Source organism: Notechis scutatus, chromosome 5, assembly GCF_049901735.1.
Source record: "Notechis scutatus isolate UNSWTSFEM ecotype Mainland chromosome 5, rNotScu1.2, whole genome shotgun sequence".
NCBI lineage: Eukaryota > Metazoa > Chordata > Lepidosauria > Squamata > Elapidae > Notechis > Notechis scutatus.
The window spans coordinates 58,843,122-58,855,600 of NC_142013.1; the positions used below are offsets into that span (position 1 = coordinate 58,843,122).

The 12,479-nt window shown below is 42.5% G+C and overlaps 1 protein-coding gene across 1 annotated transcript in view; it reads right to left on the reverse strand.

The window, feature by feature from the left end:
* USP9X (ubiquitin specific peptidase 9 X-linked) overlaps positions 1–12,479 on the reverse strand; it is a 165,222-nt gene that overhangs the window by 17,049 nt on the left and 135,694 nt on the right. The window contains exons 32-34 of the mRNA XM_087967535.1: positions 11,863–12,477; positions 11,284–11,407; positions 144–369 (exon numbers count right to left, since the gene is read on the reverse strand). Of these exons, the coding sequence (XP_087823661.1) occupies positions 144–369; positions 11,284–11,407; positions 11,863–12,477 (965 nt within the window). The remainder of the gene's footprint in view (positions 1–143; positions 370–11,283; positions 11,408–11,862; positions 12,478–12,479) is intronic.

Genomic DNA, 12,479 nt, shown 5'->3' on the forward strand with positions numbered 1-12,479 from the left:
TGAAGAGTTGTAACTCGCGGACTACCTAAATAAGCAATATGAATTCATAAATAGTTAACCAACTAGGATGCTTTATATCAAAGCAGGTTATTATACGATTGTATATAAACTTAGTTTTTTCATATTGCATTTTGGTTTCATACCTGACTAGAAGGTCCAGGTGAAGCAAAAGGAGAAGGACATGGTCCATCTTGTAATGAAAAGTGTGCAATAAATACTATCAATTTTGCAAATGCTCCTCTTACTTCAGCACTAGGACATTCCAAAAGATATTCAGAGAAGCGATTTGAAACATTGAAAAGTACATTATGTGCAAACCAAAAACGAACATTCTTGCTATGTCGAAGGAGAATGCACAAAGCATCATACCTGAAAAAAAGAGTTAAAAGATATCACATTTCCAGAATACTGAACTATACATATGAAATATAGTTAGTTGTTAATAAAAGTAATCAATATTATTAAGGAATACTAATATAACGATATAGAATTAATATTATTAAAAATAGTACTATCGAATATTTCCCGCTTTTCCTAAAATCCTTCAAATTTCCTCTGCTTCTTTCCTGCTTTCTTCTGTTACATTCACTTTGCTAACTATGTTTAACAATAACCAGAATTCCTACTTAACAATTTTTCTTAAGAATCTTCAAACTTTTGCTTGCATTAACTATGTTTATTGTTTTAAGAAATCAAAACCAGAACCTCTGATGGCAGTTAGTACCAAATTCAAAAGAGCCACATTTCAATCTGTATATCATCAGATACAGCTGTTCAAATGATAGGCAGTTCATTTTGAAGCAGATAATATTCAAGTTGTTGATCATGTCAATTGATAATGGCAAATTCTTCTTACTATCTTTGCTAATTGAAGCTTTGGGTACAACATCCTGCTGGAATCATATGGCAATAAAAATATTTGTTTCTTCTTTTTTTACATCTGTGAACCACTAGAGCAAATGGCAAGAGACAGATAAGAGAAATATTCTTTATACAGTATCATTCAGTGTCTCTTTCATCTGGCTTGTTAATGAGTCTCTGGGTTTAAGTGATAAAGGAAATCCTGTGCATACACTCTTTCTCTCGGTGTTGTTTAGATCAGTGGTCGCCAACTGGTGGGCTGCGGCCCACTGGTGGTCCGCAAGAAAATTTTGGTGGTCCGCAGAGAAATGTCACTCCCAGAGCACCCCCCAAAGCAATTAATCCAGGCTGTGTGGGAACACAAAGGCTGCGCCTGTGGGAACTCTCCCTGCCCACTCACTCCTTACCTCGCAAATTTGCCTGCTAAGTTGCCATTTTCCCTTTTCTCCCCCAAACACCAGCTGTTCTGCTGTGCCAGGAAATTTAGATTAGCTAGAAAAAGGAAATAGTTGGATTTCTTGCTTTCTAATCTTTAGATCTTCAGCTCTGCAGAGACGAACCTTCCTTAAGACTGAAGGTTCAGTTGCAGACTCAGATAGCCGATGGAGAAGCAATGTGTGAAAAAGACACAGAGACAGCTAAAATATAGCCACCAGCCAATTGTAGCCCCCATCTCATTGTGGAGGAATAGGAAGTAGGAGCATTTTGAGGGCTGTGGACACTAGAAAGGCTGCTGGTCCTGACAGTATCTCTAGCCGAGTGCTTAAAAACTATGCTGATCAGTTGGCTGGAGTCTTTACCAAGATCTTCAATCAGGTCTTTATCTCAGTTCATTATTCGATCTTGTTTGAAGGCTTCCACCATTGTTCTGCTGCCAAAGAAGTTCCCTATCAATAGCCTTAACAATTACAGACCAGTGGCACTCACTCACTATCATCATGAAGTGCTTTGAGAAATTGGTTTGCCGGCACATCATTTCTGATCTTCCGTATACATTTGATAAACACCACTTTGTATACAGAAGAAATAGATCTACAGAGGACGCTATAGCCATCACTGTTCACACTGCTTTGGAACAGTATGTGTGTGTGTGGGGGGGGGGGTATGTGAGGATGCTTTTTGTAGAATTTAGCTCTGCATTTAATACAATACTTCCACATAGACTAGTGTCTAAACTTATGGTTAGTAGACTTTCTTATTCAATCTGCCTTTGGATTATGGATTTCCTGTCTGGCCACTCTCAGAGGATCATATCTCTTCAGCCCTTATTCTTAACACTGGTACACCACAGGATTGCATGTTGAGTCCCTTACTCTATACTCTTTATTTGCATGACAGCATTCCCACTCATGCTATATTATTATTATAATTATAATTATTATAATTATTATAATTATAATTATTATAATTATAATTATTATAATTATTATAATTATTATTATAATTATTATAATTATTATAATTATAATTATAATTATTATTATTATTATTATTATTATTATTATTATTATTATTATTATTATTATTAAATTTGCAGATGATATAACAATGGTGGGACTCATCTATTGAGATGAGGTGGACCGATTGCTATTGTGGTGTGGAGACAATAACTTGGTCCTTAACACAAATAAGACCAAGGAGCTTATAGTGGACTATAGAAGGAATAGATCAGACTTCCAGCCCTTGCTTACCAATGGAGACTGAGTGGAGCAAGTAGCCATTTTTAAGTTTCTGGGTATAAAACAGGACCTGACCTCAGCACTGACCAAAAGGGCCTGGCAGAGTTTATACTACCTGAGACTTCTCAGGAAACAACTAAATGAAAAACTGCTGATGACCTTTACCATGGAATATCTTAACTTACTGCACCTGTATATGATTTGCCAATTGCACAGTGGCAGATAGGCAGAGGTTGGATACGAAAGGGTTAACTACCGGTTTGGGATTTACGAGCTCGCTGTGAGCCTGTAAATCGTCATAAATCATAATTAGCATGTCATTAGCACGCTACCTACCGAGAAGCAACCTTTGAAACAGCCCTCTTTTCTTGTTTTTTAAACTGCAGCTGTGGCTCACTTGGCAGCTGAAGTTGAAAAATCAGGAAATAAGGATCAGGTAAGAACATCAGCAAAAACATCAGCAGACATAGAACCGGTTCTATGTCTGCTGCTCTTCAGAGCTACCGGTTCTACAGAGGTGGACAGAACCGGTAGAAACCTACCCCTGAAGATAGGAGAGCACTCCAGAGGATTAACATCATTGCCCAGAAGATCATTGGTTGCCCTCTCCCCTCTTTGGAAGAGCTTTATAGCTCCCTCTGTCTTAAGAAAGTTCAAAACATTCTTAAAAATCCATCTCATCCTGGGCATCCTTTTTTTGAAAAATTACCATCTGGCAGATGGTACAGGATAATAAAAACCAAGGACAAATAGGCTGAAAAACACTTTCTATCCCAGGGCAGTAACTATATTGAATTCTACTGTATAGTGCAGTATTAATCCAATATCAGGTTTTCAATTCAATTGTACAGAATGCGAAGGATGTGTGTTTGTGTTTTATTTTTATAGTTATAATGTACACTGAAGATGGCATTAAATTTCATTGTATGAGGTACAATGACAATAAAGTAAACTAAACTAAAACTAAGTGCATCTTATGACTCAACAGCTTGTAGAATCAACTTTAGCAGCAATAACTTGAAATAATTATTTCCTGTATGACTTTAATCACTCATATTGTTGTGGAGGAGTTTTGGCTCAGTCTTCTTACAATATTGCTTCAGTTCACTGTGGATTGTGGGCATTTGTTGATGCACAGCTCTTTGAAGGTCCCGCAACAGCATTTCAATCGGATTGAGGTCTGGAATATGACTGGGCCATCGCAACATCTTGATTCTTTTCTTTTTCAGTCATTCTGTTGTAGATTTGCTGGTGTGCTTGGGATCATTGTCCTGCTGCATGACCCAATGTCAGCCCAGCTTTAGCTGTCAAGCAGATGGCCTCACATCTGATTCTGGAAAATTTTGGTATACAGAAGAATTTATGGTCAACTCAATGGCTGCTAAGTGCTCAGGTTCTGTGGCTGCAAAACAACCCCAAATTATCACGTCCACCACTATCCTTGATAGTTGATACAAGACGTCTGTGCTGATATGCTGTATTTGATTTTCGTCAAACGTGGCATTCTGCATGAGAGCCAAACACCTCCACTTTGGTCTCATCTGTCCAAGGGACAGTGTTACAGAAGTCTTATATTTTGTTCAGATGCAACTTTGCAAATCTGAGCCACGCTGCCATGTTCTTTTTAGAAAGAAGAGCCTTTCTCGTGGCCACTCTTCCAAACAAACCGTACTTATTCAGTCTTTTTCTAATTGTACTGTCATGAACTTCAACATTTAACGTGCAAACTGAAGTCTGTAAAGTTTGAGGTGTAACTCCTGGATATTTTTGCCATTTTTCTGAGCACTGCACAGTCTGACCTTGGGATGAATTTGTTGGGACATCCATTCTTGGAAAGATTGGCAATTGTCTAGAATGTTTTCCACTTGTGAATAATCTTTCTCATGGTAGAACGATGGACTTCAAAACTGTTTGTAACAGGGGTGGAATGCAAATATTTTTACTACCAGTTCTGTGGGCGTGGCAAGGCTGTGGCCATGTGAATGGGTGGGCGTGGCTTCTCTTTTTTTGTACAGCATCCCCCCGCGCTCCATTTTTTGGCCTCCTGGGCGAAGCAGTAAGACAGCAAAGAGGATCCTGGCACAGCTGATCATCGGAACAACTGATCCTCGGGAGGGGAAAAAAAAAAAAACGGTACAGTTGAACCGGTAGCTGTTTTTTTACTACCAGTTCAGCCAAATGGTAGCATTTTTTACTACCGGTTTGCCTGAACCGGATCGAACCGGTAGAATCCCACCATTGGTTTGGAAATGGACTTATAACCCTCCCCAAATTGATGGACAACAGCAATTGCTTCTCTAAGATCATTGCTGTTGTCTTCTTTGGCACTGTGTTAATACACTTCAATGCTGGAGACCAGCAAACTCCTAAAACTTCAGCTTTTATAGATGTAGTCACATTTGCTGATGATCAATTGATCAAGGGTACTAGATTAGCAGCACCTGGCTGCTACTTAGCTTTTTCATTCCTATGGAAACAGTAAGGTATATTTTGTTTTTCACAGATGGCTTTTCCATTTTGGTTTCTTTTTGTAAAATAAATAACATTGTGTAATGTGTCATGTTTTTTTGTTCATATAAGGTTGTATTTACCTACTTTTAAGAATCACTAAGGACCAGATCATTTTTATTATGACCTAATTCATAAAACCATAGAACTCAAAGAGATAGGGCGTTGGTACTTACTTGATACACCCATTCTCTGTGAGCTGTGAAGAGCACCCAGTAGCGGGAAGTGCTTCAGTCTCCTCTTGGATAGGCTGGGCTTAATTGCCAGGACGCTCCTCCTCCTCCCTAGCGTCCCCAGTTTTGGCAAAGTTAAAGTGTTGAAACTATCTATACTTCACCCCATTCAACATTAGGCTGGAATAGCACCCCACCAGACGGAATTTGGGTGGGGCTGGATGCTCTTCAAAGCTCACAGAGAATGGGCGTATCAGGAAAGTATCAATGCCCTTTCTCCAATAAGCTGTTCAGAGCATCCAGTAGTGGGACATACCAAAGCTTGGCCTGTCCTACGGGAGGGTGTCCGTTTGGTTCAGAGTCCCCCCTTGGTCCCCGTGGACCCGTTGCAAAACTCTCCTACCAAATGAGCCTCAGCAGAGGCAAAGACATCCATTTTATAGTGTTTAATGAAGAGCTATGGAGAAGCCCAAGTTGCTGCCCAACAAATTTCCTCTATTGGTGCTTGGGTGGCCCATGCTGCCAATGTTGCAGCGCTCCGGGTAGAGTGGGCTGTTATACCCCTGGGCACTGGAAGTGATTGCGTCTCATATGTCTTAGCAATCGTGGCTCTCAATCATCTGCCAATTGTCGAAGAGGAAACCTTGCGCCTGAGTGGTAGGTTGAAATGAAATGAAAAGACTGTAGTACGGTCTAAATATATGCGTAGAGCCTGTCTGATGTCAAGCTGATGCCATTGACATTCAAGTCTATGAGATGGCCTCAGACAAAAGTTCAGGAGGACCAACTCTTGCACTCTGTGGAAAGCCAAGTTAACTTTTGGGATGAAAGTTGGATCTGGTCAAAGGACTACTCTGTTGGAATGAAAAATACAGAGGTCTTTTCTTACCGATAAGGCTGCCAGTTCAGAGCTTCTTGCTGATATTACTGAAACCAAGAAGACCACCTTATACGTTAGGAAGTGGAGACTCGCTGTCTTCAGGGGCTCGGAAGTGGAGACTCGCTGTCTTCAGGGGCTCGAAGGACCCTTTGTAAGCGCAGTTAAGACTCTGTCAAGGTCCCAAGTTGGATAAGGGTGCACCACTGAAGGCAGCAAATTTGTGGCACCACGAATAAAACTGCAAATGTGCGGATGATGAGAGATGGAGCGGAGATCACCCTAGGAGATGAGGAGCTAGGGCCACCACCTGTCTTCGCAAGGTGTTCGGGGAGAGACCCTTGTCCAGACCCTCTTGTAAGAACTCCAATACTTGTGCCAACGACGGAGAAATAGGATCAATATGAGATTTTATGCACCATCGACAGAAAATGGACCATGTGGCACTGTATATGCGATTTGTAGAAGGGCGCCTAGCCGCTTGAATGGTGGTAATAACTTTGTTGGAAATTTTCTCGCTTCTCAGACGTCTCCACTCAATCTCCATACGGCTAGGTGGAGCCATTGAAGGTCCAGATGCTGAACTGGACCTTGGGAGAGCGAGACTCTGTCCGGTGGAGTTCTCCATGGATCTGCTGCAGACAGATCCTTGAGATCTGAGAACCATGTTTGTCTGGGCCAGTATGGAGCCACTAACAACAACTCCGCTTTCTCTTCCAAAAGTTTCTGGATCACCTTGGGGATCACAGGAAGAGGGGGAAACGCATACAGAAGTCCTGAAGGCCAATGGCAATGGAGAGCATTGATGTTCTCTGTCCCCTGAGATGGGTACCTTGAGATGAACTTGTTAAGTTGTGAGTTGAGGGGAGAGGCAAACAAATCAATGACTAGTTGACTGAACCTCTGGACCGCTTCCTGAAAAAGAGTTGGAGGCAGGCGCCATTCTGACTGATCGACTGTGGTCCTGCTCAACCAGTCTGCTTGGGTGTTTGACAGACCCAAGATGTGTTCCGCTTTGATGGAGAACAAGTTGATTTCTGCTCAAAGACACAATCTCTCCACCTCCCTCATGAGTTGTATCGAATGGGCTTGTTTATATGGGCTGTTGTTGTGACCTTTTGGTCAGGGTGAGGATGTGTTTGGACCGAAGTTGTGGAAGAAAGCTGCAAAGAGCTAGGTGGACTGCTCTTAGCTCCAACCAGTTTATGCTGCACGATTGTTCTGGTATTGTCCAGCACCCTTGAGCCATGTGGGATGGTAGTGAGCTCCCCATCCAAACAGGCTGGCATCCGTCGTGATGGTTGATCTGTGTGGGTCCTTGAAGTGGCAACCCTTGTTGATGGTCGGGACGGTCCACCAGTGAAGGGAACTCAGGACCTTTGACGGAACTGTAATTGGAGTTGTCTCTTCCTGACAGTTGGTACGGCAGCAGGTACCATTGTAGGGTTCTGGCGTGAAGCCGGGCCCAGGGAACAATAGAGATGCTGGAGGTCTATTTCCTCAACAATTTAGATAAGAGGGCTAGGGGGACCCATTTGAGGGTTCTGATCTCCTGTGGTAATTGTCTAATGCTCTCCTGCCTGTCTGGGGATAGGAAGACCTTGCCTTCAACAGTGTCTATAATGGCTCCCAGGTGAATTAACCGAGTTGAGGGAGTTAGGTGACTCTTTGCCCAGTTTATAGAGAACCCATGTTGTTGTAGAGACTGCAGGGTAAGAAGAGAATCTGTTTCTATGAGGAGCGGATCCAAGGCACTGCCAAACAACTTTTCACCTGAGATGGGCGCTGAGGCAAGCTTCCACTTGTGCTTGGTGTCAGCTTGTCAATGTCTGAGCCATAGCAGTCGCCATGCTGAGACCTGTGATGCCATGGCTCTGGAAGAAAATTTGACCGCATTGAACGTTGCGTCTGCAGAGAATTCTGCTGCGGCAATCAGTTTGGCAATGTCCTGGTGCACCCGAATATTGGAGGTTGGAATGGTTTCCCGCAGATGGTAGAGCCATCTCAATGAAGACCTAGTTAAAAAATGATGCGGCCATAGCCGCTCTTATGGCCCATGCATCTGATTGATGTGCCCAACAAAGAGTTAGTTCTGCCTTCTTGTCTTCCGGCTTAAGCGCTTCCTCTGATTCACTAGGAATAGCGGAGGGGGATGCCAAGGCCACTATCGGATCGTCAACCTCAGGTGTGTTTAGGGAATTAGAAAAATCAGTGGCGAGGTTGTAAAATTTCCTATCGTATCCTGTGGGGGCAGGATACGCTGCTGCGGAAGCCCATTGCTTTTGTACTAAGTCGGAAAACATATGCGGGACTGGAATTACATCCGCTTCATTAACAGGCTGGGAGAAAATTAAATTCTCTGACTCCTCCTGTGAAACTGCTGGTTGAGAAGAGGGAGCCGTTCTATCAAGGCATGCAGTGTTCTTAGCCTTGAATAAAAGTGACTTGAATAATTGAGAGCAGAACAGTCCCGTGAATGTCGGTTGATTGGGAATAAGGCCCTCGTCATCCGACATGCCCCTCTCCAGTGGATCCACCTCTGACAGGGCTGGGTCGATGTCATGTCCTGACCCTGCCTCGATTTGGTCCATTAGGTCATCTGGGTCACCCTCTTCCTGAAACCCCAGGGGAGGCATATCTGGAAAAAAAATAGAAAACTCCCCTTGGGGAGGTACCTGAGGGAAATGCTGATCCATCCCACTTAGCAACCACCCCAAGTGAGACATGCAGTCAGAAGCTGCTGACTGTGTTCTGGCCCATACGAATTGTTGTACGCCCACCGCAATACCCTGTCATATTGCTAGTTCCATCCATGCCCTCATCCTGGGGGGGGGGGGTTTTTCCTCAGGGAGGGACTCTTCTTGGCGGAGGCCAGCTGCCATTGGAGTAAATGTGCCCCCCCGGGGCCCGATGTGGTGCGGGTGCTGCTGTTGAGGAACCAGGGGGAAGTTGCCTGTAGAGCTGCGCCTGGACAGATCTAGAGGAGGCGGCGGGAGGGGTTGGGGCCTGGGCGGCTCGAGGAGGAGACGGAACTGATGAGGTCTGCTCTGTCTCCCGCATACGCTTCTTTGTTTTTCTATAGCCTGGTGGCACCTATGGGCTTCCCTTTCCTTGGCTTTTGAAGGCCTCTTGGGCACTTTGGACTTGCCAAGGTCCCTGGTCATGGCTCTGGAGGGAGAAGACCTTGAGCTGCTGCCGCTTGCCATTGCAACTATAAGTATCTTATATCTATTGATGAATTGTAAATGAGTCTCCAGTATAGGGTGGTTGGCACACCTAGGGACCTGCTCCAGAAAGGGGCAGTGGACCCCTATAAAAGTTTTCGATCCCCCTTATGTGAGGAATTTTTTTGTTTTTTGTTTAAATTTATCTATACATATATCTATCTATCTTTTTAATAATGATCTATACGAATTTCTCTGGGCCAATCAATTCCAATTGATTCCAAATTAGTAACACCTATTCAGGCCAGAACTTGATGAGTAACAATGGCCTGCAACAGCTGCCCTGCACAGGCGGACCTAGGTCTTGGTGCTCGCTGTTGAGCTGCTGGAATAGTTATGCTGTGAGGGTTGGCCAACAAATCCTGGTCCACTACCCCAAGGATTGGGGGCAGGGATGCCAGTCCCTTGGTCTCCAAGAAGGAAACCAGATGGGAAGAAATCCTCTCACAGTCTCTGTTTTAATGGCGGATGGATGCCACAGGGTCCTTAAAATGGTGCTGGCCACCGCTTGGTGTGGCTGAAATAATCCAGCAGCTATTTCTCACCTGAATTGTTCTGAACAGAGAGGAGAAACTAGGTGGGGAAAGATAAGAAGCATTGATGCCTCCAACCCCCTTAGGGGTTGTACAGGGGAAAGGCCTTGGCCGTCAATGAGCCAAACACGAGGCGTGCTCGCTGTTCAGAAATGGCACTGACAGAAAGATTGGAAAGACAAGGTTTTCACGGTTCAGAGGTTGCCACCTCAATCTGCTCTTGGAGCGCTGCAACCACTCTTCCGAGAGAGAATAACGAGTCCTGACGGCCAGGTGTTAATAAAAAACCGTCAGAGGCTACTGGAACTCCCGGATGACAAGTGGAGCTCCTGAGATATATCTGAATACCAAACCTGAGGTTTGAAATCTGTTTTAGCTTCTATTCCGGCCAATGTGGAAAGCTGCCTATACCTACGAAGGCTGAGCTAAAAACTGGGGGATGCTAGGGAGGAGCCCCATGGAGGAGGAGGAGGAGTGTCCTGGCAATTAAGCCCAGCCTATCCAAGAGGAGACTGAAGCACCTCCCACAACTGGATGCTCTGAACAGCTCATTGGAGAAGTACTTCCTTTTTCACATGACGATAGACAGAAGGACAGACAAACAGACCGTGCCATCCGAAATGACTCCACTTGAGAGTTTGGGCATATACCTCAAAGGCACTGCTGAATTAATTGTATACATGTATACAACCTTAAATTAACTATATACATGCACAAGGACGGGGCCGATGATAGAGTTGACCACAAAATAGTTGTCCCTCTATTGTAGTGAAGCAGTCGGGTCGGTGAGCAATGAATAAACCATTGTGTCACTTCCTTCACCAAGGCTGAGTACATTTCAGGTAGTAAAACTAATTGCCAAGCCACACAGTTTACTAATTGTTAGAGGATTTTGTTATTACTGAACCCAAATGTTTAGAAATGCTTGAGGAACATACACTGGATAGTCTTTATGAAAACAAAAAGATTAATTCAAGAGTGAAGTATATCGACACCAAATGGCTCTATGCAGAGATGTACAAAGGCAAGGACCTGTCAGTGTCTATAACTGTGCCACAGAACAAGTGAGATACTATGTACCAATAAAGCCATCACCCTGAGATGGCTTTATTGGCTCATTGGTTCCAGGTGCTTTAAAGCAGCGGTTCCTAGCTCCTAATACTTATTATTCATTATTAGAAAACATATATTAACCCTAACTTTACAAGTGTTTTTGTTTTACTGTCCATTTTCCCCCTTCTGTTCAATCATGTCCAATTCTGGACACAAAAGTTCCTGCATTTTTCCTGGCAAAGTTTTTAAGAATGATTTGCCATTGTCGTCTTCTTTGCATTGAAATGGTATTGACTGATTAGCGATTAAAATATTATCGTATGAGAACTACACTAAAACACTATAACCAATGAATACTTTTAAGTCAAAATTTACCAATCACTGGCAGGACCACGAACTATTTTCTTTGTGTGAAATCCTGTGGTAAACAGAAATCTAGCAGCAAGCTGAACACTTATCATTGTAATTTCTTCTGCTTCAGGCAGTAGATGATCTTGTCCTAAAAAGAAAATGTAGAATGTTGTAATTGAGCATATAAGTACTGAAATCTAAAAAAGTCAGCCTGACTCATAATACTTCTTAAATCAAGCAACTTCAAGTGTTTTTTTCAGCAATACTGCCTGATACTTAAAATATACTTTGTGCATGCATTTGAGTCAGTTTTGACCCCTGGTGACTACCAAATTAGTCCATGCAGTTTTCCTGACAAAAACAATTAAGCATCTTATTTACTTTTATGTCTTCAAAAATGAACATGGAAGATAATGATCATAAGAAAGATATCCATAGTGCATTGAAAATAAATTTAGTAAACATTTTAAAATTAATTTCAAAGAAAAATGGTAAGATATACTGAAAATATTAAAAATGAAATCTAGGAATCTGAAAAATGTTAAATACTTTCTATTTTTATATAATGTAATTAATTTTCACTAGGAATATCCAAAAACTTACCCGGAGGGGGATTTAGGTAGACACTGTTACATGTCAGTAATTTTTTTACAAATTGAAAATATTCCAGGCTGTACTGCATTCGGTTATGCATGAATTGTACGTTTTGTTTTCGTACACTCCGTTCAATTGCAGATGGCATTTTAATTTGATGTGGTTTAGTGGTTATTGCAAGTTCTGAAATATATTTTAGAAGTTCATTGTCTTTCTCTACTGTGTCCATGCGTTCATAAAAAAGAATGTAAGCATTCCACCACCTCTTCTGACGTCTGTAGGACATCCGTTTCATCATATGATCAAATACTTCTCCCATGTATTCTCCACCAAAACACTGATTTTTCATTTCTTCATCATCATCCATTTTGCATTCAGTTACATCACCATCATCAAATTTATACCATCTGTTTTTCTCACCATCTCCTCCATTTCTTTGAATAATGTAAGAGTAATAATGTCCACCACTGGCTTGACCACTGTGCACCAAAACACCCACTAGTCTGTATTTTGTACTTCCAGAATGTTCATTTTCTGATTGTTCATTCTGTATTAGTTGGTTTTCAGGATTTACATCGTCTCCTTCTAACTTAGCTACTCCTGCCACAGTATAAGGTTCCATATCC